The following is a 26219-nucleotide window of genomic DNA, read 5'->3' on the forward strand; positions in this document are numbered from 1 at the left end:
CTGAGGGAGAAAGGACTTAAAAGCCAGGTCCCCTGCCTCCTGGGTGTGCCATATTAAGATACTGTCTGTAGCAGACATGTCTGTTTTAGCTCAATCTATTCTTCCCCTCGCTGTTGCCTATTTCCCATCTACCCCTTGGGTACAGCCTCATCTTGACTTGTTCTTTTTCTTTTTTAATTTTTTATTACCATATAATGTATTACTAGCCCGAGGGGTACAGGTCTGTGAATCGCCAGGTTTACACACTTCACGGCACTCCTTGACTTGTTCTTGATGTTCTCCTCCACCTCTAAGGAACTTATCAGTCTCCTCCAACAACCCCTCTACTGTTACTGACCTTCCCTCTGATCTCAACAAGGCAATACTGGGATGGCCGGGACACTGGTGGGCTCTGAAACCTGGCTGCCTGTGTTTGAACCCCTTCTCTGCTACTTGTGTCCTTGGGTGGCCAAATTAATCTTTGCCTCAACTGTAACATGGAGCTAATGACAACAACTACTTCATAAGTATGTGCAGTGATTAGGAAAGTGCCTGGCACAGAATGTGTCACAAGCATATCACCGCTGTGACATCATTTATTGAAGGGCAGCTATGGCTGATGTGGTAACATGCGAAACTAAGTCCCAGAGCCTATTACTCTCACCAGTTTTATTCTGAGTGACTTTTACATGATCTGCCCTCAAAATAATCTCCCCGAGGCGCCTGGGTGGCTCAGTCGGTTGAGCATCTACCTTCGGCTCAGGTCATGATCTCAGGGGCCCGGGATCGAGCCCCACATCGGGCTGTCTTCTCAGCAGAGAGCCTGCTTTTCCCTCTCCCTCTGCCTGCTGCTCCCCCTGCTCATGCTCTCCGTCAAATAAATAAATAAAATCTTAGAAGAAAAAAAAGACGCCCCTGGAATTAACGCACATTCCTACCAACAGCAGGCAATAATGGCATATTCACATAACAGAACACCATGTGGCAATGAGAATGAATCTATACTAACGATTCCATTCACGTAAACATTTGTGATGGTAGAAGTCAGAACAGAGACTACTGGGGGAGATAAGTAATGACTAGAACCAAGCATCAGGTACTGGTATGTGCTTTCTCCTGATCTCGGTGATTATAAGGCTATGTTCTTGGTAATATTTCAAGTGGTACCTTTTCCTGTATGTATATATTTTTTAAAGATTTTATTTATTTATTTGACAGAGATCACAAGTAGGCAGAGAGGCAGGCAGAGAGAGAGAGAGAGGAGGAAGCAGGCTCTCTACTGAGCAGGTAGCCTGATGCGGGGCACGATCCCAGGACCCTGGGATCATGACCTGAGCCGAAGGCAGAGGCTTAACCCACTGAGCCACCCAGGCACCCCTCCTGTGTGTATATTATACTTCAAAAAAATTTTTTTTAATTAATTAATTTATTTATTTGACAGAGAGAAATCACAAGTAGGCAGAGAGGCAGGCAGAGAGAGAGGAGGAAGCAGGCTCCCTGCTGAGCAGAAAGCCCGATGCGGGGCTCGAACCCAGGACCTGGGATCATGACCTGAGCCGAAGGCAGCGGCTTAACCCACTGAGCCACCCAGGCGCCCCAACTTCAAAAATTTTTTTAAAGATTTTATTTATTTATTTGTCAGAGAGAGAGAGGGAGAGAGAGCAAGCACAGGCAGACAGAATGGCAGGCAGAGGCAGAGGGAGAAGCAGGCTCCCTGATGAGCAAGGAGCCCGATGTGGGACTCGATCCCAGGACGCTGGGATCATGACCTGAGCCAAAGGCATGAGCTTAACCAACTGAGCCACCCAGGCGTCCCTATACTTCAAATTTTAAGTTAAGTGATTCCCCCAGCCTACCACTAATTGGTCAATCCAAGCATGTGACACAACTGCTCGTTCAACTGCTGGTGAATAAGGAAGGGGCAGTGAAGCCACCAGGTGCCAGACTTTAGGGAGCAGGTAAGTTTGGAGTGTGACCACAATCACCCCCTAAGTAAAAGGGTCAGCTCTTTGTCTTCCTACTGAGACACCTCAGCACTCCTTCTTATGAGAGAACTAGAGCATTTCCTTGGCCCACCGACCAAATCAAAGGGCACAGCAGGCATGCTATTCTAGACAAACTGGTAAATGGCATGCTGTAAATGCTACAACAGCTTGGCATTTCCCAGTTTAATCCCTAGAAAACCATCCATTCCACATAATAACTGGGTAAACAAAATGAAAGCCTTAAGAGCAGTAGCTATTGGTTTCGAAGTCAGGACTTAAATCTTGCGAATGGACTCCTTGACGCAGACAGAGTTTTGCAGTAACACTGAAACAGAGCTTAAATGGCTGGTGCCTGATGTAGCCCAGGCCCCTGCATTACAAGGGGTTTTTCATTCTTGTCACAATCACAGGGACTGCTGGAACTACAGCTAAAGACTTTCCCACACATTATACACGTAAAAACGTTTCTCCACCAGGTTTGTTATTCCTGAAGATTTTTGTTACAGTGGCTCTTTTGCAAGGGAAGAAAACCTACCCTAACTTTGCTTGAACAAAAAGACAACAAAAGAAAGTTAAATTGTACTGGTTACTGGAACTCAAAAACCAAGCTGTATTTCTGGCTTCAGATATAGTTTAATGTAGTTGTTCAAACGGAAGCTTCGAGGGTGATTGCTCTTCAACTCTGATTTTTCTTTTGCTGTGTTGACATTCTCCTCAGCCTCCACAAGAATCTAAGAGCTCCTCTCAGCTTTAAGACGAAGGGGGTAAAAGAAGAGTATTTCTTCCTAGTAACTCCTGCCAAGTCCTGCAGCTGTGACTGGACCACGCTGGGTAAACTACTGACATCGGAACCACCAGCCACGGCTGAGGGGAAGGAATGTGCAGCTGAGCCAGGCCTGTGTCACACATCCTGCTCCTGAGTGGAAGATAAAAGCCAAAGGCAAATTCAGTAATCTACTACCAGTAAAAAGGGGTGAAAAACTCTGGGAGGCCAAAATGACAAATGTCCAGGACAGGTTTGTCTCCAGGGTGGACATGCTCATGATGACCTAGCTTGGAAGAAGTCCTAAAGGTTTTTCCATACTTGACACACTCATAGGTTTTCTCTGCAGGATGGCTTCTTTGATGCTGAAGAAGATTTCTTTTGCCAGTGAAGACTTTTCCACACGCATCACATAAATAGGAAGACTCCTGACTGTGGATCCTCAGATGCCTTTTTAATTGTTCCTGAGCACTAAAGGCTTTTCCACAATCTACACAGTCAAAGGGTTTCTCTTCACTGTGGACTCTCTGGTGCCGAGTTAATTTTGTATGAAAATTGAAGGCCTGACCACATATTTTACAAGAATAAGGCTTTTCCCCCGTGTGAATACGTTGATGTTGGCTAAGATGGGACGTCCTTCCAAAGCTCTTGCCACACTCATTACATTCATAGGGTTTCTCTCCGGTGTGGATTTTCTGATGTCGAAGTAGTGGTGAATTACCAACAAAAGCTTTTCCACACTCATTACACTCATAAGGTCTCTCCCCAGTATGGATTCTTTGATGTATAACAAACTCAGAACTGCTGGTAAAACTATTTCCACACTCTCCACAGAGATAGGGCCGGTCCCCACTGTGGATTCTCTGATGCCTGATCAGATTGGCATTATCATTAAAGGCTCGTCCACACTCTTCACACTGATAGGGTTTCTCTCCAGTGTGGATTCTCTGGTGCCGAATTAATGAAGAATTGCCATTAAAGGCTTTTCCACACTCATTACACTCAAAGGGTTTCTCCCCAGTGTGGATTCTCTGGTGTCTCACGTAATACGAAAAATAACTGAAGCATTTCCCACACTCCTCACATCTGAAGGGTTTCCTTGCACAGTGCATTCTCGGAACCTTTCCTTTAATATTTTTCACTGTGGGGATTTCCTGGTGCTTTTCCAGTTCACAGGCTTCTAGAAAGTTGGCTCCATGAACTGCACTCTTCTGCAACCCATGTGACAATATCACATCTCTTTCTTCAGAAATTCCCTGTGTTGATGTGGACTCATTGCCAATGCTGGTCTCAGTATCTAATATAACATAAAACACAAATGCCACCTGAGAATTATGCTAGAAACAAAACAGTATTGGAAATTATAGAGCCTTTAGAGATTATTATTCCAACCCCCACACTGGACTGCTAGCAAGACCAGGCTACTAAAATCAAAGTGCCAAATATCACACAGAGAACAGTCGAGGAGAGATAGGGTATTGGTATACACAGCACACACCAGGTTGCTTCCTAAAGTTTTCCAGACTCCAGACTTTTTGAATAACTTCTCTCTGGTCCATTCTATTATCTTTCCACCTTGCCATATTCATAGGCCTACAAAATAGCAAAGGCACAGGCCCTAAGAGCAAGGGATGACACTGGGGCTGGCGAGACTCAGAGTCAGAATGTACAAAAGAACAGAGTCAGAATACAAAGGTGATGAAGGAAAAAGATTCTTTTAAAAAATTCATACACTCAAATGGCCCAAAAGCCTGGAGACACTAAGCATTAAAGGCACAAGGCTGTGAGAAGGCAGAGAGAGAAGAAAATCCCACTCAGAGGTTCTCAGCTGCAGGACATCCCCCCAAAGTTGTTCACTGCAGGTTCATAGAGGACAATGAACTCCCTAAAATTGCTGGAAGTTCCTGTCTTGTTATCAGACTCTCACAAAACTCTGAATCTCAAACATGCAGAAACTTTATTTGGAAAGGAAGAATACAGTTTACTTAGATACAGCAAGACTGCAGAGCAGTTCTTCTCATTTTAGAAAAAGAAGACAAACAGCCACCTGTAAAATGGCATTCGTATTCCAAGACTGGATGCCATTTTACCTCAGTTAAAGTCAATCTAATTTTTTTTTTTTTTAAAGATTTTAGTTATTTGTCAGAGATCAAGCGAGAGTGCACAAGCAGGGGGAACAGCAGGCAGCGGGAGAAGCAGGCTCCCTGCTGAGCAACTAGCCCAATGCCAGGCTCAGTCTCCGGACCCTGGGATCATGACCCAAGCCAAAGGCAGATGCTCAACCAACCGAGCCACCCAGGTGTCCCCAAGTCAATCTGTTTTATATAAAATGCTGGACTAATTTTGTTTTATAATTAATCTGGGTTACCTGGGACTCTTCTGCTCATTAATCAAGTTCATCCTTCAAGTATGAGTTAAACCAGTAAGAGCCCTTGGAGAAAGGCGGTGGGAGAGGAGACATTGGAGACTGAAGTGAACAGGGCAACGAGCAGTATAGAAGAGAGTGATCACAACTGAGACCTGGCGGTCTGCTCTTTACACCCTGCCTCGTTCTTGCTACTAGGGTGCTCACTTATAAAACCAGGACTTGGGCAATCAATGACCAAAATGCTGTTTATTTTCCTGCTGCCCCATAATCTGCCATCATCTAGATCAGGATCCCCACAGCAGTTCTTCCAAGCCACCACCTTCCTAGCCATTACCGCCACCTTCCTGCTGAAAGAACAAAGCTGCCCAGATGCAGTGCCCTCAGTGTCTTTCCCTTCCATTTCTACCCCCACTCGTTCCAAGCCATCTGCTGCCCTCTTACCTCTCACGCTTCCCAATCACCCCTCATGCCATCTCCTCCCTTCCCCAAGCTTCACTGCTCTACCAGCTCTATCACCCCTCCTCTTCATTACCAACCGTTTCCTTCTGCAGACTCTCAAGTCCACTTGGGCTTAATGATCACCCCTTCACATCCAACTTTTTCTTACAGTAGTGTTTTTCAAACTGCCTTCAGATCAGGTCATGATCTCAGGGTGCAGATCGAGCCCCACATCAGGTTCTCTGCTCAGTGGGAAGCCTGCTTCCTCCTCTCTCTCTGCCGCCTCTCTGCCTACTTGTGATCTCTGTCTGTCAAATAAATAAATAAAATCTAAAAAAAAAAAAAAAAGGATAAATCCCTCAGATCCACCACACACCCTGCATTCTAGATTTCCCATACAAGGCTGAGTGAGTAAGACACAGCAACTACCTTCATCCCTACCACTGGCTGAGTAAAGGGGGTCAGGGTATACTGTAGACTAGGCCAACCTCAGATTCTAGAAAGCTTACTTGGGCTTTAAGTCCTAAGCTTCACGCTCTTCTACCGCTTACTAGAAAAGACAAATATTTATAAGTGCTCCAGAAATACCCATTTTAAAATATGCTCTCCAGGTAACTGTCCCTGAACATTAAACTGCAAAATTCTTCTGAACAATTTACTGGACCCTCTACTCCTTTTCTTAGGCCAGAAAATCTACCTTCTTTTTTTTCCACATGGGATCCATTGTTGTAAGTCAAATTTGGAACATAAAACCTGCCACTGAAGCAGCTTACTTGAGCTTCTAAATGGTAATTTCTCCAACTTCTCCTTCTGCTGTGCTCCCACAGCCCACTACCTATATACAAACAACAGCTTTTAATACACTTTTTAAAAGTTCTTTACATCTATCCCCATAGCATGTATCCTCCAGAGCTTTTTAAACAAAGCTTGGCACACGGCAAATGCTGAAAACCACCTGTGAACAAATCCATCTTGTCCAAAGAAGGGGGAATCACTTAGATAGGAAAAGCTGAAACTCAGAAAGGAGTAATGGATTCAAAAACTACATAAACCCTAAGGGGAACCTGTTATCTTGTTAAGAGTTAAAATTAATGGGAAAGGTTTCGTATTTTACTTATAAGAGAAATCAACCATTTATTTAAATTCTTCCCAGCATGTTTCATTTGAAAATACAGTGCTCTATAAAGCTCCATAGTTGCCAGTTCTAAACCTTCCTCCTTACCTTTACAGATGTCTTTGGTCCCCTCTGCAGATGGGTTCTCCTGTGCCTCCAAGCCCCAAGGCAAATTCTCTCCCTCCAGAAGTGAGATCAGGGCAGGTTTGGGCACTGAGTATCCTGAAAAGGGGGGAGAAAACGGCACCTTTCGGCTGTGTGTCCAATTGTCAAAAGAAGGAAAACCCCAAGGGCCTCGGTAAGATGAGATCCACAGAACAAGGCTCGGGACTGGAGAAAGCCAAGATTTATCTGTGATCCTTTCCTACTTAAAGAATAGATAAGTTAGTGAGATCCTACAGACTCAGGGAAGGGGTCACACCCTTCCCTAGACAAGCTAAGAAATTAGCTCTGGCAATGAAAACTATGTACTCCTTACTGTGCAGAGCCCCTTAGAAGATGGGATATACTTTTACCAGGGGACAGCAATTCCATAAATTGCAACCAAACTGACCCAAGATCTCTCCCTACCCAGCAACCTTTGAAGTGGGTCATTTGGTTTTAGCCCTGGAGCCAGAGTGGAGGATACCAGAGACAACCACTCCCTCTCCACACTGCACACCCAGCCTATTAGGAGAGAACAAGGAAGGAAACAGGAAAGCACAGCTCTGAGTCCCAGAAGGAAAGCAGCCTTACCCAGGGATGTCAAGTTCCCATAATTCTCCAGCATCACGCTTCTGTATAGGGCCTTCTGTGTGGGAGAAAGACCAGCCCATTCTGTCCGGGTGAAGTAGACAGCCACATCCTTAAAGGTCACCAACTCCTAAAACAAGAGGTTCCTGCTGCCCCAAAGCCAATTTTCTGACTCAGGGACAGAGTACAGGGCATAGGGGACACTATGAGTGAGGGGTCCTAATAGGGACTGCTAATGAGAAAAAGTGAAGAAACTGGATGTTGGACCATTAAATCACTATTTCTACAACCAAAAATCCAAAACTTCTTTCATTAACAGAAGAGCTTCCATTAGGACATGAAATATAATATTTCATAACACAGTAACATTCAAAAACCTTGGATAATCTCCCATTAATTAAACTTCCCAAAGCAAATTCTTTGATTTTATAAATACTTCTAATATTTTGTTGTTACACCTACGAATGGACATTAGCTTCAATCGATCTAGACTCCCACTCACAGGTAGCATGTCAGGACCTACCTGTTCCCCCTTCACTGCCTCAGTGCCCAGGTAATCAATCCATCTGTACCCGACAAAAGTTCATTCTTTTTTAAAAATTTTTTTTAAAGATTTTATTTATTTATTTGAGAGAGAGACAGTGAGAGAGAGCACGAGAGGGGAGAAGCTCAGAGGGAGAAGCAGACTCCCCGTGGAGCCGGAAGCCCAATGCAGGACTCAATCCCGGGACTCTGGGATCATGACCTGAGACAAAGGCAGTTGCTTAACCAACTAAGTCACCCAGGCGCCCACAAGTGCTCATTCTGCCCCAAATCTCAAGCCCACCTTAACAAGAAGAGCATCATGGTCTGCTCTGATGAGCCTGTCTCATCCAATCCCGATCTGTGTTTGAAGAGCTATACTGCCTGTACTTAAGAACATCTAGCAGAGATCTTAGTGCCACCTGGAGCAGTCTATTCTGATGGACTTCCTGATGGGTCTTCCTGGGAGAATCTGCTTTTGGAATCAAATTGCTGCTGGACAGCTCTTTTAGGGGCTTTTCTTTATACCTCCAAGACAATCTACAGTCGCTTCTACCAACCAAGTCTCAAGATTTTTCAACAGCCCCTCCTTTCCCTTCTCTGACGGCCCCAGATCTACCTCCCCAGAAAGTGCCAGCATCTGGTTTAGACCCTCTACCTACTCCTTAGACTTTAGTATCAACCTGGTTACCTGAACATGCAATGAATATCCTCCGACTATCTAATGCCTCAACTGATTCTGCAGATCCCCATCTTCCACTAGTTCCAGCACTCCCTGGTGACCTAATATGCCTGACCCATCAACTTCACCAAATTTATCTTCCAACCAAAACTGGCTTTTCTAACTCATATAAACTAATCGGCACAATGAGCGACAATATTGTTTCCCTCAGTTAACAGTACCAATTTCAGCCCGGACACCTACACTACAACCTGAAATTTACCCGAGACTAACTCACTCTAGTCACTCCCCATTTCTCATATGCAGCTGGTAATCAGATCCTGCCAGTTTCATTGCCCAAATATTTCCAGAATCTGACTCTTCTACACCATCATACAATCAGTACCCTAGCTCAACAGCTGGGGACACTTAAACAGCTCCAGTTCCAGGCTGTCCTGCATTGAATCCATCCTCAGCCAGCACATACAACGATCTGATTAAAATGACTGATTAAAATGACAACATGACCCGCTAAAATCAATGACTTAATGAGTCAGCACTAACTACAACAGTGGTTCTTAGAGTGTGGTTCCCCAGAGCAGAAGCAGCAGCAGGAGGAAGACCAGGAGAAGGAAGAGGACTGGGGAGGTGGGGGAGAGAAGGAGGGGAAAGAAGGGGAAAGGAGGAGGAGGAGGAGCAGGAGCAGAATCTGAAAACCTTTTGGAAAGCAAACTGGTAGGCCCCACCTGAAAGCAATTTCTGCTTTAATGAGCCCTCCAGATGATTCTGGAGCACACTAAAGTTTGAGAACCCTGGACTAGAGGATAAAATCAAAGCTCAGGACACTGAGCTTCATCATGTGATAAGTAGTGAGAGGAAGGCATGAGACTGTACACAGAGCAACTAGCTGGAATGATGTGCCAACAAAAATCCCAGAAAAGGAATGATAAACCATGAATGATGGCAATATAAAACATGGGACAAGTGAAAGAGATAGCAGGCAGGAGGAGTTGGGACTTGGTGCCTCTCTAGAAGTGGTATCAAAGGAGAATGAGTCAACAACCACTCAACAATCTGGAAACAATCAGGACTGTGTGATATGGTGCTACCAGTGACTCACCAGCACTTACAGAAGATGAGAAGAGGGTGGAAGCTACCGGGAAGATACTGCATCGATTAAAGTGAGGGAGAGGGACCTACAAGATGTCAGAAATCCAGGATTGGGACTTGGGATATAGTTAATGGATGTTAAGTTACTGGATAAATAAGTCCCGAGAAGAGGAAATGATAATCAAAACCTAGCAACTCCCCAGTTAAAAAGTGAACTACAAATCAAGAAATCAATTTCCCAGTTCCACAAATGTAAAGTACTTAATGCTCACTTTACAGATGAAAGTCCATCAGAATACGGAGTTCAACTGATTGGCTCAAGACCACAGAGTCCTGATGGGATCCCTAAATTCAGGTGTCCCATCCTAGCACAGAAGATTTCCCCCATCACAGCCTGCTGGTGCCTCACCTTAGCCAGCAGCAGTGACATTGAGGATGATATATTTTCCCTGGTTATGAAGCCAAACTTCTTTAAGAGGACAAAGGCTAGGAGCCCCTTTTTCTTGTCTTCTTCCTGCTTGCCCTCTGCCCCCACCTCCCAAGAACCTTGAAACTTCACTGATCTCGATCACTTCCACCAAACACTGGATACTTATACCACCAACCTGAGTCCTTCATTCTCAGAGATCCCTCCATGGGGGTCCCTACTGAACCTGGGCGCTCTCCAGTTCAGCAGAGAGCTAGAGAACAGGAGACCACTGATTCCTCGGACACTTCCTCCAGCCAGTGTTTGCTGGGCTTCTGGCTGCTTAGCCCCTCACCATCAACTTTCTCCCCAACATCCAGTCCTACAGGAGAGAAAGAAAAGATGCCTTCCTGCTGCTTTGTTCTAAGAGTCTTGCCAGAATTATCCCTCTCGTGCCCCATTTCTTTCAGATTAGATCTCTGAAGGCTAACCTGAGGGAGTCACAGCTCACCTGGTGCCAGGCGTTCAGGGGCATGGCTGCCATCACCTGGGCTCCCTCTCGGTGAAGGGCAGGGGCTGAGGGGAAGAAGCAAAGAGAACCATGAGTGAGCTTGGCCCAGTCAAAGGCTCTCCTTTTTTTTTTTTTTTAAAGATTTTATTTATTTATTTGACAGAGAGAGATCACAAGTAGATGGAGAGGCAGGCAGAGAGAGAGGGAAGCAGGCTCCCCGCTGAGCAGAGAGCCCGATGCAGGACTCGATCCCAGGACCCTGAGATCATGACCTGAGCCGAAGGCAGCGGCTTAACCCACTGAGCCACCCAGGCGCCCCAAAGGCTCTCCTCTAAACCAACAAACCTGTAGCCAGTAACAAGCAGCCATCATTTATCCAATGCCCATTGGAGAAGTGGCATGTATTTCTTCCTTCACCCCACTCCATAAAATGAAGTATGACTTCAGAAGAAATAGATTTTGAAAGATTAAGTAACTTGCCCTCAGGCACCGGAGCCTGTACCACCATCAAGCCATTCTGCCTGTCCTGGGTAAGATGTAAGTAAAGGGGGAACAGGAGTACACAAAGAGCAAAACAAGCAAAGACCAAAGAGCAAAAGCTAAGAAGAGGAAACCCAGGCCTTTATTTAAAAAAAAATAAACTGAGCCTGGGTGGCTCAGTCTGTTAAGCATCCAACTCTTGATTTCAGCTCAGGTCAGGATCTAGGGATCATGGATCTACTCCCACGTTGAATACCCCCCCACCCCTCCGTGCAAAGTCTGCTTGTCCCTCTCCCTCCGATCTTCCCCCTGCTTGCACTCTTGTGCTCTGTCAAACAAGTAAATAAATAAAAATTTTTAAAAACTCAAAACTTTTACAGAGAAACCTAAAAAGGAAAAAAAAGTTATTGGATGTAAAATTCATTCAGTCTCCACTTTAATGCTCTGAATTTTCTTTTTCCCAAATGAGAAAACAAGGCTATGAGAATAATTTTCTTTACCAAGGTCACAAGGTGGTAGATGAACCTGGATTCCAACCAGATGTACCATATTCCAAAGGTCACATTTCAGTTAACTACACTAGATCACTTCCCGTAATAATCCCAAAAGGATCTTTTAGAGCCTGATACAGTGATTCTGAGGTTAATATGGAATAGTCACCAAGAAAATCGAGAGAAAAGGATCGCAGAGTAAGTCTTTTTTCTTTTTGTTCACCACTCCATTCTAGGACCCAGTGGTGACTGATTAGCAAAGGACCATGAAAGGCCACCTCACCATGCCAAAATGCTAGATTATTACTTTAACTATATCATCCCCTACAGACACTCTGTATTTTTTTTTTTAAGATTTTACTTATTCATTTGACAGAGAAAGACACTGCAGAACCACCAGCAGGGGGAGCAGGAGAGTGCGAAGCAGGCTTCCTGCTGAGCAAGTTGCCTGATGAGGGGGCTAGTTCCCAAGGTCCTGGGATCAGGACATGAACCAAAGGCAGATGCTTAACAACTTAGCCACCCAAGTGCCCCGACACTTCGTATTCTTACCAAGCAGTCATATTCTGCCCCAAAGCCACTATCTTCCCTAACCTCACCGCAGGCTGTCATTTCCTGCTGGCCTCATCTTGTGCCGCCCTCCTTTGATTAGCCGCCCTGGCCTTCCTTCAGTTCCCTCTACTGTGCTAATTCAGGGCCTTTGTACCCGCTATTGCCTCTGTATGAATACTCTTCTCCAACCTTAGGACCTTTGTAACTGATACAGTCTGCCTACAATACTCTCCAGCAGCCTGACCCGAGCTCACCTAGATAATACTAGATCATCCCTCAGATGGTGCTCTACAAACCAGGTTAGCGTCCCACGTTAGAATCTCCACTCACACCGTGTTCCCTTTACTGTATACCACCTCTCCCAGTTTGAGATTATACATTTGCATTAATTTGTGCTTTCTTCACTCAACAAACATTTATTGTATACTTCATTCACTCCAGGCCAAGTGTGAGATACAGTGGAGAGAGGAAAAATGGGTGTGACCTTCTGTCATGAAGCTTTGTCTTGACTAAAGGAAGGACACATACAAATCAAAGATACTCATAAATAACAAAGATCACAACTGTGATTTGTGCAGGGAAACCTATCATAGATGGGAAGACTTAGGGATAGGAATTAACTAAGTTAAAAACGCATGTTCTGGAGGCGAAAAGCCATGAAGGCTGTGGCACGGCCAAAGAAGAGTGTGCTGCAAAACGACGGTGTACAGTTGTAGAAGATGGAGCCATGCAGGGACCTGTGCACATGTTAAGGAGTTGGTCTTTAGCGGGAAAGCAACAGGCCACAGCTACTGGGTTGCAAGCAGGTGGCGTCAATCGATCACGTTTGATGACTATGTGACTTTCCCACTAAACTGAAAGCTCCCGGAGGGTGAGGCCCACGCTTGGCTCCTTTCCAGCCGCATCCCTGGAACTTGGAGCCGCAGCTGCCAGGCAGCGGCTCAGTAGGTAGTGGCGGGGCCAAAGGGCAGAGCTCCGCAGCTGTGTCGCGCACACAGAGCGCCTACTTTCGGTCCACAGCTCCTCGTCCCAAAGCGGCAGCTGTGGGCTGGGGCGAGGAAGCCACCCAAGGGAAGGCAGCACTGGCCGGCAGGTAGCCAGCCTCCGCCTCCCTCCGCCACGGTTTCCGGGACGCAGGAGCAGCCTCCTCCAAGGGCGAAAGGTGCGTCCCTAGCAGAGACGCCGGGCGACAAAGCCCACCACTCACCTCAGAAAAGGAGCAGCGTGACCGGAAGCGCGTCACCGCCGGGCCCCGTCGCCCGAGACTCACGAGCTCCTCTCTAGGACGCCGAAGCGCGCCGCTCGGTTGTCCCCAGGCTTCGGGTCCCGGGGGGCGGGGGCTTCTTAACCTGCGGTCCTCGGAGACCTTGAATGGCAGAGAAAGTTGACTGTTGTTTTCGCTGATCTCTAACCGAAATTTAGCATTTCCTTCAATTACGTATTGGCAACATACCACATTACTATCAGCAGTACCTGCGACTTTGTCACCAATAGAAATCACAGATATTTTCATATATCACAGTTAATGCAGGTATCTCAAAATATAAGCTATTCTCATCCCTAATTTGAAATTGTCATCGTTGTTATTAGGGCTCACCTTTAGATTTTGTCATTTCATTTCACCACAGTGGTAAAGGCACACATATACTAATGTATCCCAGATTTTTTTTTAAGCCATTTAACTATATTTTAATATAACTAGTTTTAGAGTAGTCCACAGATGTCATGACAATGCCAAAGAGACAGTTAGGCAAAAAAATACCCCTGTCCTCAGGGGTAAAGGTCCAGTCACATTAAAAAACACCAGGATTGAAAAGGGATACTATTTTAGAACTATTTAGGAAGTGAAAACAGTGGAGATTTTTTTTTTTATAACAGACATGAGGAAAGGGAGCAATCTATTCTAGCCATAAAGTTTGGGTGACGTGATAGATGAAGGTGTCATTAACTAAGACTCAGGTAATTCAGGAATTCAGGAAGAGGAGCTGGACTCAGGCAGGAAGATTACAGAAATTGGTTCTAGAAATACTGAACACACACACACACACGCTTTATTAAAATGTAATTCATATCCCACACTAATGAATACAACTTAGTAGTTTTTGGCATATTAAAAGAATTGCACAACCATCACCACAATCAGTTTTAGAACAGTTTCATCATTCCCAAAACTAAACCCTGTAACCATCAGCACTAGCACTCACTTTCCATCTTCCCTGTGATAGGCAGAGTAATGTCCCCTCAAACATGTCTGGAACTTGTATGTTAGGTTACATAACAAAGAAACATTAAGGTTGCAGATAGAATTAAATTGCTTATCAGCTGATTTGAAAGTAAGATTATCCTGGATTATCTAGATGGGCCCAGTGTACTCATAAGAGTCCTTAAAAGTGGAGAGATCACTGGAAGAGGTCACTGGAACCACAGAGGTAACAGATTGAGAGAAACTTGTCCCAACATTGCTGGCTTTGAAGCTAGAGGAAAAGAGCCACAAACCAAGAAAAGTGGCCTCTAGAAACTAGAAAAGGCAAGAAAATAGTCCTTCCTTAGCCAACACTTGGAATTTAGCCCAGTGAAACCCATTTTGGACTTCTGACTTCTAGAACTATAAGATAAATTAATAAACACATAGAGTGTGTGTTAAGTCACTGTTCATGGTAATTTGTTACAGCAGCAAACAGAAAATTAATACAACCCCCATGGGAAGCTTTCCTCCATTCCCAAACAACTACTGATCTACTTTCAGATCTACAGACTTGCCTATTCTGGGCATTTACTCATATAATGTCCATTAAATCTGGACACGAAACAAAGTCTTTATTGTTGGTAATTTTATTAGTCTTTAGAATAATGGAAACCTATGTGTTTACTGAGGTTTCCATTATTGGAATGGAAGAGCTTGATTTTTTTGCTTGGGGAAGAGGGTTGCTATACTTTTAATCTGCACAAACTCAACAACAACAACAAAAGACTACCCCAATGAGGAGAAATGTCTCAATTATCTCTGGTAAATGACCACTCCAAGCAGAGAGACTGTGATTTGAGTTGTACTCTGAAGTGCTTTGGAGAAACTACCTATTGCGCCATCTTTCAACCCTGGCCATGAGCATTAGCAGATGTGTCCTACCAACGCTTGAACTTAGGTGCCCTGTTTCCCCATGACATTGTATTGATTTTTATGCAAGTCTTTTTTTCCTTCAAATTATTTAGTAAATTTAACAAGATTACTGTCAGGTGACAGGTGAATTACTGTCAGGTGAATGGCAGGTGAACAATTACTGTCACAGGTGACTTATGGGGGAGAATTAGAACTTAAGCAGTGTTACTTATTTCCTGCATAGTCACATTTTATGAACCAGAGTGCATACTACTCTTGATATTTAGAGAGAAATTCAGTAGGATTTTGCAATCTGGGTTTCCCTGTCCAAGACTCTAATCCAATGTCCTTAGGATCATTAGAATGGGGAAAAGCTAGCCACCTGAAATCCTTTTTGCTTAAATGATGAGTAATTTCCACTCCCAGCTGCCCACACGGTATTCCAGTTGAGTCTTCAGGATTAATAAATAGCTAACTGGTACTGTTCTATTGTACCACCTACAAGAAAATGTATAGTCATACCCAGGTCTATTGTGGTATCTACCATCAAACATAATTATCTTAAAGCCTTGGCCACTCCTCAGATTCCAATAGAGGCCACTTCCTGTCTTGGTCACTTCATGGCCTGAATACCCGGCTCTCCCTCTAACTCCTATGTTATCTAACTTAAATTTAGACTAAGAGCACTGTAAGTCGGGGGACCCAGAATATAGCATATGATCATGACACATTTGCTGTTATTCCTGACTTTAAAGTGGTGGGGGAAATATCAATTTCTCTCCCAGCTCTCTGAAAAGCCTGGCCACAAATGGACTGAAGTTATAGTGGAAGTTAAGTTTCACACACAAAACTTGGCTGCCCAAAAAGGCACTGTTAAAACTCAATGTTTTATTGCAGTGGCTACAAAGACATAGGATTTGGTATGGATTGTTTCCCTGCAGCTGAAAATATACTGAATGGTGATAGAAAGAATGCCTTCCTTCCAAGATTGGGTACAAGGCAGGTATGTCTGCTCTTTTTTTTTTTTTTTAAGATTTTATTTATTTGTCAGAGAGAGAGGGAGAGAGAGCAAGCACAGGCAGACAGAATGGCAGGCAGAGGCAGAGGGAGAAGCAGGCTCCTGCTGAGCAAGGAGCCCGATGCGGGACTCAATCCCAGGACGCTGGAATCATGACCTGAGCTGAAGGCAGCTGCTAAACCAACTGAGCCACCCAGGCGTCCCAGGTATGTCTGCTCTTACCACTACTATTCAACACTGTACTGGGAATCCTAACAAGTACAAGGAAGGCCAGAAAAGAAAGGGCATACAGATTGGAAAGGAAGAAATAAAACTGTTACTATTTGCAAGAGGACATAACTGTCTACCCAGAAAATCCCAGGGCACCTGGGTGGCTCAGTTGGTTAAGAGTCTGCCTTCAAGGGTTTTAGAGGGGAAGGGGGTGGGTGGGTGGGTCAGACTGGTGGTGGGTATTGAGGGCACCTACTGCATGGAGTCCTGGGTGTGGTACATAAGCAATGAATCTTGGAATACTGAAAAAATAAAAATAAAAATAAAAATAAATTTAAAAAAGAATCTGCCTTCAGCTTAGGTCATGATCCCAGGGTCCTGGGATCGAGTCCCATGTGGGGATCACTGCCAGTGCGGAGTCTGTTTCTCCCTCTCCCTCCACCTGCAGTTCCCCCTGCTTGTGTTCTCTCTCTCTCTCTCTGTCAAAGAAAGAAAGAGAAAGAAAGAAAGAAAGAAAGAAAGAAAGAAAGAAAGAAAGAAAGAGAAAGGAAGAAAGAAAGAAAGAAAAGAAAAGAAAATCCCAAAGAATCTACAAAATTTCCTAGAGCTAACAAATGAGTTTAGCAAGGTCACAGAATTAAAGTCAAGGTACAAAAAAGAAAAAAAATTAATTGTTGGAAACTGAAATTTCTAATAGTAATCTTTTCTATGATACAAATACAATTTTAATAAATTTTCAAAAACAGTACCATTTACAAATGGCACAAAAAAATCATGAAATATTTAGGTATAAATCTAAAAATATACCCAAGATATGCATGCTGAAAACTATAAAATAATGACAAATGAAAGAATACCTAATACACAGAGATGTAGTATTCACTGACTGAAAAATATTGTTAAGATGTCAATTCTCCCCAATTCATCTATACATTAAAAGCAATCCAATCAAAATCCCAGCAAAACCTTTTGCAGAAGTGAATAAAATGACTTAATTGTATGTCAATCATACAATAAAGCTAAAAAAAGAAACAACAAGCAGTGGAGACAGGAGGGCAATGCTGGGTAATGGTTAGCACAAGGGCTCTTAAGTCAGACTGCCTGGGTTTGAGTCTCCGCTCTTACACTTATTTGCTGTATCTCTGGGCAACCTACTTAACCTCTTTGTTCTTCAATTTCCTAACTGAAACAAGGTAACAGTATCTACTTCAAAGGCTGCTGGGAGGATCCAGTTAATGGGAATTACCTAGCATAGGAAAGCACAATGTACTGGTTATTAGTGTTTATTAAAGAACAGCTATAACAATAAAAGGCTAATATTCTGTTGGGGAGGCAACAATTGAAACAAACAAACCTTAACTCAAGTGACTTCAACCATTTCCTTGCTTGAATCACTTTTGGTATCTCTGCACAATTTTAAGTCCATTAAAAGATGACCTCCCAATGTCCTCCCCACTGGGGAAATTGCTGTCAAATAAGAAGTTGAGAAAGTTGTCTTCTCAAGGCAAGATTGCAGACAGCAAGGTAATATGGAATTGAGAACTGTCCCGACAACCAGATGATAGTACGGGGAGGTATGGGACAAAACAAGGCACAGATTGACGTGTATGCAAAGAAGAGGATTTGCTCCTAATTTTACAAAAATATACCTTTATGATCTCTCTAGATTAGGGGACAAAAATTCGATTTTCATGACTGGGGTCAGGCAGAGTGTTACAAATAGTATCTAGTGGGGAGAGGTCAGTTAAACATCCTGCAATGTATAGGATAGCATCAACAAAAAATCATCAGGTCCCAAATGTTGACAGTGTCAAGTTTGAGGAACCCTGCTGTAGATGGATAACCAAGGCCATTTCCTCAGTTATTAGAGTCCCCTAGCCAAATCAAAGGTCATGGCAGCCATGTTATTCCAGGCATTATAAGGATGAATGTCAAGCTTTTGCATGCAAATGTATGAGTAATAAGAATTCTTCATACAGATTTTGCTGACCAACAGATTTAGGAATGCTAAGGAACATATATTGAAAATATTTTTAAAAATAGGATAGTCTGGGTAAAATGCAGGGCTAATGATTTGTAAATGTCAGTAAGAAATTATAAATTACCAACATTGGTTAAAGAAGAAATAGTGTAATTGGATCAATGCCATAGAAGGAACTAATAAAATAATCAAAGATCTCTTGTCCTCTACACTACCCCCAACTAAAGCAACTGGCCCAGCCAGCATTATTAGGTGGACTTTTCTCCAAATTTCCAGGGAACAGATAATTGCTAGGCTTTTGAAACTGTTCTAATGTACAGAAAAAGAAGAGCCTCCTAGCTATTTCTAGCACTCTCATATAACTCAGTTCCCAAAGATGGAAAAAAATTACAGGGCAATCACACATATGAATATAGATGACAAGATCCTAAATATACTAACAAATACCATCCAGCAAGATATAAAGAAATGTGTACTACCATATCCAACTAGGATTATAAGAATACAAATATGACTAAACATTAGGAAAACACTAGTATAATTAACTATAGATAGGTCAAAAAGGAAACATCCGGTAAGATCTAAAATAAGATTAAAAATTCAGCATCCGCTTCTGTCAGAAACTGAGTAGGAAGTAAACAAGGCTTTCCATTTAATATTCCTTGATATTTAGTTTTTTGTTTGTTTTGTTTTGTTTTTTAAAGATTTTATTTATTTGACAGAGGGAGGGAGCAAGTGAGGGGGAGTGGCAGAGGGAGAGAGAGAAGCAGGCTTCCCACTGAGCAGGGAGCCTGATGTGGGGCACGATCCGAGGACCCTGAGATCATGAGCCAAAGGCAGATGCTAAACAGACTGAGTCACCCAGGTGCCCCAAGATTTAGTTTTTGAGTAACTTGAAGGAACACCTGGCTGGCTCATTCAGTAGAACATGTGACTTCTTAGCTCATGAGTTCGAGTCCTATGTTGGGCATGGACCCTACTTAAAACAAAGAAAAGCACTTACAGTAACTTGAAATTTTCATTTCAGTGCTTAAATTGCGGTAACTTCCATTCATTTGGGATACCTGAATGTTAACACGCCTTAACTGAGAGTTAATGGGTCTGCACAAACTATCAGAATCACAGCTACAGTGTTTCCAACATACCATATGTATGAAAGGTTTCTGCATACCCTGGACTTAGTGAAGCCAAATTAAGTTTATGTTAACTCTGAAGGCTTTGAAACATGGGAGACATTGAAATGGCTCAGTATCACCAAGGAAAGAAAACCCAACTCAAAACTACTTAAGCAAAAACCTGAAATTTATTGATTCATGTCACTGAAACACCCAGAGGTAGATCCGATTCTCTGCATTTCTCTCTTATATGCAGGGCTAGCCTCTTCTCACCCTTCATGATGGATCAAGGCTAACACCCGAGTCCAGCAGAATGAAATGTTGCTTCCTGGTAGGTTCAGCACCTGATTAGATGGGCCTCATCACCTAAACCCAACACTGTGGCAGGGGAAGGAACAGTGTAGATGGGTTAGACTAGGCCACATGTTGCACCCCTGCAGGGGTTAGTGAGCCTCACCTACATACCACATCAACTGCTGAGTGAGAGCTGAGTGGCTTTCCAAAAAATAAATAAATAAAAAAAGCAGGCGGGTAATCACCATGAAAAGGGGGTAAAAAATGCTGGGAGACCAAAGGAACCGACGTCCAGGACAGGTCTCTCTCTAAGGTGAACATACGCATGATGATGTAGCTGGGAGGAAGTTCCAAAGGTTTTCCCACATTTGAGACACTCATATGGTTTCTCTCCACTGTGGATCCTCTGATGCCTACTTAGTGTTGACTTAACAGTGAAAGATTTTCCACACTCATTAAACTCATAAAGTTTCTCCCCAGTGTGGATACTCTGGTGTATAACCAACTCAGAACTACTGCGGAAGCCATTTCCACACTCCTGGCAGACACTGGGCCTGTCTCCACTGTGGATTCTCTGATGCCTGATCAGATCTGTACTATTATTAAAGGCTCGCCCACATTCCTCACACTGATAGGGTTTTTCTCCAGTATGGATTCTCTGGTGCCGAATTAATGAAGAATTGCCATTAAAGGATTTCCCACACTCATTACACTCAAAGGGTTTCTTCCCAGTGTGGATTCTCTGGTGTCTAACATAGTAAGAAAAAAAGGTGAAGCATCTCCCACACTCCTCACATCTGAAGCGTTTCCTTGAACAGAGGATACTCTCATCCTTTCTTTTAATATTTTTCACCATGGGGATTTCCTGGTGTTTCTCTGGTTCACATGTCTCTGGAAAGTCACTTTCCGGAGAAACACTCTGTGGCAGCCCATGTGATATCATCACATCTCTTTCTTCAGAAATTCCCTGAGTTGATGTGGACTCACTGTCAATGTTGGTCTCAGCAACATTCCAGACATGAGAAATGGAAGACATATGGCACCTGAGAATTATTCTGGAAATAATAGAGCACTAAAATTATAGAGCCTTTGGAGATTACTATCCCAACCTCCATGTAGCCTGCCAGAGACAGAAACCTATTAAACTGGAAGAGCCAAATATCACAGAGGCAAAAATGGTAGATGTGGAAGAGGAAATGAGATTTTGAGTTTGTCCCTTGTATGTCCCCAATAACTTGTGACTTCATAGTACTTAAATGCTTGAAAATGCTCACAGAGGAAGAAACACAGAATCTAAGAGCAAGAAGCAACACCTGGTGAGCTACAAGAGTTGCACATATGACATCTAACTGTTAGAAATGGCTGAGTATGTGCTGTTGTGGGACTTGTTGGACTGCTCAACCACTTAGAAAGGGGAGAACACAGTTTGCTTTGAGGCCCAGGAGACCGCACAGTGCCTTCCTTTGTATAGTGAACAAAAATGTCTCCAGACATTACCAAATGTCCCCTGGGGGAACAAAAGTGGCTGGCCCTAGTGAGAACCACGGATTTGGAGGACTCTCACATATACAGGGTGATCATAAAGTCTGGAAGCAGATGTATTTTTTAATAGATTGAAAATGTCTTTGACACTGTTATGTATGTCTGCCTAGGTTTCCAGACTTTGACACCCTGTATAATCCCAGCCTTGACCTTGTCCCAACATCACAGTTGCATTCTCAAGAGCCTGCTATACCCAGGGAGCTGTATGTTCCAGAGAAACTCAAATTTCATGGGATAATTCTATTGTGCTTGTCACCGTATCAAGACTCATTTATGTTTACTGCTAAGCTTTATCAGTGCTACCCTGACACCTCTAAAGTCCTTTCTATCCCTGCATCACCCTGTCCCTACCCTTATGCAGGCCTCTGAAATTACTAACTGCAATATAGTAACAATGTAACAGGACTTTACACCTTAATTTCCCCCATAGTCCAATCAAATTATATATGATGTCCAGCTAATATTTTTAAAACATAGCCATCATGGGCTTATGTCATATGCCGCTAGTGGCAAGGTCACTGTGGCAGGGGTCCCCCCCTCCTACTCCATGTTGTTTTGCCAGCTCTCTCATTTCCTATTTCCATGCAATAAGTTCCCTAGGACAGAAGTCTTCAGGTCTTCAGATCTGCCACAACCTCTATGTTCTAGGCTTTTCTAGACACACCAACGATGTCTATGCATGGCTGGCTGAATAAGAGGCTTAAGGATATGCTCTGTAGTAGAGCAGGGCTGTTTAAAAGAAATATAGGGACGCCTGGGTGGCTCAGTTGGTTAAGCAGCTGCCTTCGGCTCAGGTCATGATCCCAGCGTCCTGGGATCGAGTCCCACATCGGGCTCCTTGCTCATCAGGGAGCCTGCTTCTCCCTCTGCCTCTGCCTGCCATTCTGTCTGCTTGTGCTTGCTCTCTCTCCCTCTCTCTCTGACAAATAAATAAATAAAATCTTTAAAAAAAATAAAAAAATAAAAGAAAAGAAATATAATGTGAGCCATAAACAAAAGTTACATATGTAATTTTGTTTTTATGGGAGCCACATTAAAAAAGTAAAAAGAGGGGCGCCTGGGTGGCTCAGTGGGTTAAGCCGCTGCCTTTGGCTCAGGTCATGATCTCAGAGTCCTGGGATCAAGTCCCACGTCAGACTCTCTGCTCAGCGGGGAGCCTGCTTCCTCCTCTCTCTCTGCCTGCCTCTCTGACTGCTTGTGATCTCTCTGTCAAATAAATAAAATCTTAAAAAAAAAAGTAAAAAGAAAATGGTAGAATTTTAATAATGTATTTTATATACCCAATAAATCTAAAACATTATTTCAACATGAAGTCAACATAAAAATTATCAATGAGATCATTTACACTTTTTTTTTTTACTAAGTCTTCAAAATTCTGGTATTTAGAGGACATTTCAATTTGAATCAGCCCCCCCTTCAAGTGCTTAAGAGTTTAATAAGCACACAGGACCAGTGGCCACCATGTCAACTGCACAGAAGTAGACAAAAGGAAGTCCTGCTTAGGCTTTCAGTCCTAACCCTATGTTCCTGAACACTTACTTAAAAAGACAGAACAATGAATGCTCACAGGTTGGCCCCAGAAATGTCCATTTTAAACAGATTTTAATTTATTTATTTGACAGAGAGATCACAAGTAGGCAGAGAGGCAGGCAAAGAGAGAGAGAGAGAGAGAAAGAGAGAGAGCGAGAGAGAGAGAAAGAGAGAGAGAGAGAGAGAGAGAGAGAGGAGGAAGCAGGCTCCCAGTGGAGCAGAGAGCCCGATACGGGACTTGATCCCAGGACCCTGATATCATGACCCGAGCCGAAGGCAGAGGCTTAACCCACTGAGCCACCCAGGCACCCGAAATGTCCATTTTAAAATACACTCCCCAGGTAATTCTCCTGCACATCAAACTATGAAGCTCTCCACAATTATATGGTGACATACATGATCAAGGTGTAGTGATATCTCACTGTGGTTTTAAACTGCATTTCCCTGATGGCTAATGATGTCAAGCATGCTTTCATTTGTGTTCCCTTTGGTGAAATGTCTGTTCATACCTTTCGCGCATTTCCTAACTGGGTTGTTTATTTGTTTTTGTTGCTGAGTTTTCAGAGTTGTTTATATATTCCAGACACTAATCCTTTTCCAGATATTATATTGTGCCAGGAATGATACTGGATCTTATATTATTCCTTTCCTCCAGCCAGATTATCTTCTCCCAACCCATCTGCAATGTGTTCTTATCTGCTGCATGCAGAACATATGGGCTGCCATTGAAGAAGTGTCACCTGATATTCGAGGTGGGAATTCGTCTAACCCTTCCTGCTTGTCCCATAGCCTGCTGCGTATACACCAACAATATACCAACAGTACTTAAAAGTCCTTAACTCTTTTTTAGCTCTCTAACTCTGTCTCCGTAACTGGTATCCTCCAGAGCTTCTCAAACAAGGAAGTGCTATTTTAGCACACAGCAAGTGCTCAAAAACTGACAAAACATGCCTCTAACAAAGGACTATGGTTGATGGTTCTAAACCTGCCTCACCTACCTTTAGAGACATCACTGGTACCCTCTGCAGGGGGATCGTCCTATGGCTCCAGACCCCAAGGCAAATCCCCTCCTTCCAGAAGTGAGATCAGGGCAAGTCTGCAAACTGGGTATCCTGAAAAGGAATCAGAAAATGGCACTGGAAGGGAGTCTCATGTTAGTGTTCTTGAGATACCACATAAGGCTGTGTATGCAGTCAGAGGAGGAAACCCCAAAGCAGCTCAGTAAGGATAAGGCCCACAGAAGTGGGCTGGAAAATGGGGAACCCATTTTGATTTTTGATCAAAAGGAAACTGAGTATTTGTGACCTCTTTATGAAAAATCAGTTAAAGTTTGTCAGTGAAATCCTGTGAGACACATGCAAGCAAAGAAAAGCAATGAGGGAAGTCTTCTTTAGACCACTGGGAGATAATGTTTTATACTGAAGAAAATACAGAAAACCAGTATCTGCTGGTAGAAATGTAAATTGTTCCATTTTTTCCTCAAAACAAGTATCTACTTAAAAATAATCCTATCTATACTGTTAAGTATAAAATGCCAATTCAGTTGTGTGTGATTTGCTCAAATTTAGAAAATTGTTAGTAGTGGTTACCTCCAGAGAATGGCCCTGTGGGTCCAAATAGAGAGGGAGATTTCTTTTTTACTATACAATCTTAAGTAATCCTTTTTCTTACCACACACATGTAGTACTGTTTAAATTTGCTTAGGTAGTTAATTTTTTAAAATCCCAACTTGAGGAACTTATCTGAGATGTATTCAAAGACATGTCTACTCATAAGCATTCATCAGTTACTTCTAATATGAAAAAGATGCAAACTTAAATATCCAAATATCTGGTACAAATCAGAAAAAGAGTAGCCATTAAAAACCATGCTGTAGGACATTTCACAACATAGGAAAATACTCAAACGCTGTGAGAAAATTTCATTATTTCGACCTTCAATTGCGTAAAAATCATGTGTGTGCTTACAAATATCCACAAAACCACTTGATGGATATAAACTTGAAAACTATCTCTGAATGGTAGTCTTACTGATGATTTTTTCCTTTGTGCCACTTTAATTATTTCCCCGGTCTGCTTATTAGAAATATATTACTACTTTTCAAATTAAAAGAAATGTCATAGTGCAACTATTAAATGGCTTATTGGGTCCCAAATCCGTCCTAGCACCTATTTCCCCCTGCCTCTAACAGCCTTTCCCAACTTGCCCACCTGTTAACCCATTAACTCCTCTTCAGAGCTTCAGAACTCAATCTGAAAGTCATATCCTGGAAGATCCAAATTAAGTGAGATCTGGTGGGCATATATCCTTTTCTTATATCAAGTATCTACCTATCTATCAATTTAGATATATATAACCTTACACTGCAATTACAAATACATCTGCCCTTTCAGTCAATATTTATCGAGGTATACGGTGTGCAGGCAATATGGTTGGCACTAGGGATTCGAACTTCTTCTCGTGTAACTTACACTAAAACTTAACTGTGAGGTTACAACATTTGTTATGTGCTAGGTATATGGTGGTTTGAAGACCCATGATGAGGTCAACAGTGCCAGTGCAAGCAGGGGATTGCCCCAGACGAGGGAAGACTTGAGAAGTGGAATTAACCAGGCCAAAAGGTGCATGTTTTACAAGTACCAGGCCAAGAAGCCTGTAGCTGGGGCAAAGGGAGTGTGGGGCAAGACCGAGGAGAAAGAACCTGCAAGACACCAGGCCAAGCAGGGCCCGTGAACATTCAGAGCGTTTTTGTCCAAAATCAATGGGGATATTACGAGCAGGGGCAGAGGCCTGATCAGAATTAACAGCCACTTCCCCGTTAGCCTCAAAGTCCCTGCGGTTTACTTCGTGCTGCATCCCCGGAACCAGAACTACACTGCACTTAACATGCGCTCAGTGGGGGTAGCAGCCTAAACTGCGGCACGTCGGTCACCCAAGTGGGCCACACCTTCCACCGGCGGCCCACAGCCTCGGCCCCCATTTCCTGAAGTGGCCGCCGCGGCGAGTGAAGGAGCGCGGGGGGAAGGGGCGGACAGCCCGCAAACCGCCCCGCTCTCCTCGATAGCGAAGCCGTCGCCCGACCCCTCCTGGGTCAGCCTCCCCGGACGACCTCCCAGAGGCCTCGGGAATCACGGGAACTGCCAGCCTCAGGCTCCACAACGAAGCCTCTCATTCCGCCCTCACCTCAAACGGTGAGCGGCCGGCGGGGGTCTGCCGGACCGCAGGAGGCGCGCCGGAAGTGCGTCACCGCCGGAGCGTCTCCCGGACTCGCCCTTCCTCGACTTTGGGATGCTGGAGCTTCTTCGGATTCCAACGGGGTT

At 43.6% G+C, this 26219-nt stretch overlaps 2 protein-coding genes across 9 annotated transcripts; both read right to left on the minus strand.

Annotated features, from left to right (window-relative positions):
- Positions 1-2527: 2527 nt before the first annotated feature.
- On the minus strand, positions 2528-26134 carry ZNF19 (zinc finger protein 19). 8 transcript variants are annotated; one of them, XM_047712129.1, is made up of 8 exons: positions 23898-24299; positions 19703-19911; positions 13320-13478; positions 10590-10654; positions 10278-10460; positions 7383-7509; positions 6756-6869; positions 2528-4024 (listed from the first exon to the last, which is right to left on the minus strand). In XM_047712129.1, the coding sequence occupies exons 6-8, from the start codon at positions 7414-7416 to the stop codon at positions 2922-2924; spliced, it is 1251 nt and encodes a 416-aa protein (XP_047568085.1). In that variant the 5' UTR covers positions 7417-7509; positions 10278-10460; positions 10590-10654; positions 13320-13478; positions 19703-19911; positions 23898-24299; the 3' UTR covers positions 2528-2921. The 8 variants fall into 8 exon arrangements, 7 of the variants coding, with proteins under 7 accessions (XP_047568085.1, XP_047568083.1, XP_047568080.1 ...); XM_047712127.1 differs by lacking the exon at positions 10278-10460; XR_007124037.1 differs by lacking the exons at positions 10278-10460; positions 10590-10654; positions 19703-19911 and having other exon boundaries at positions 2528-2781; positions 2856-4024.
- LOC125089728 (zinc finger protein 19-like) lies at positions 19933-21237 on the minus strand. Its single transcript, XM_047712130.1, has one exon. The coding sequence runs from the start codon at positions 20861-20863 to the stop codon at positions 20069-20071; it is 795 nt and encodes a 264-aa protein (XP_047568086.1). The 5' UTR covers positions 20864-21237; the 3' UTR covers positions 19933-20068.
- Positions 26135-26219: the final 85 nt, after the last annotated feature.

This window comes from Lutra lutra, chromosome 17 (assembly GCF_902655055.1).
Source record: "Lutra lutra chromosome 17, mLutLut1.2, whole genome shotgun sequence".
In the NCBI taxonomy this organism is placed as follows: Eukaryota; Metazoa; Chordata; class Mammalia; order Carnivora; family Mustelidae; genus Lutra; species Lutra lutra.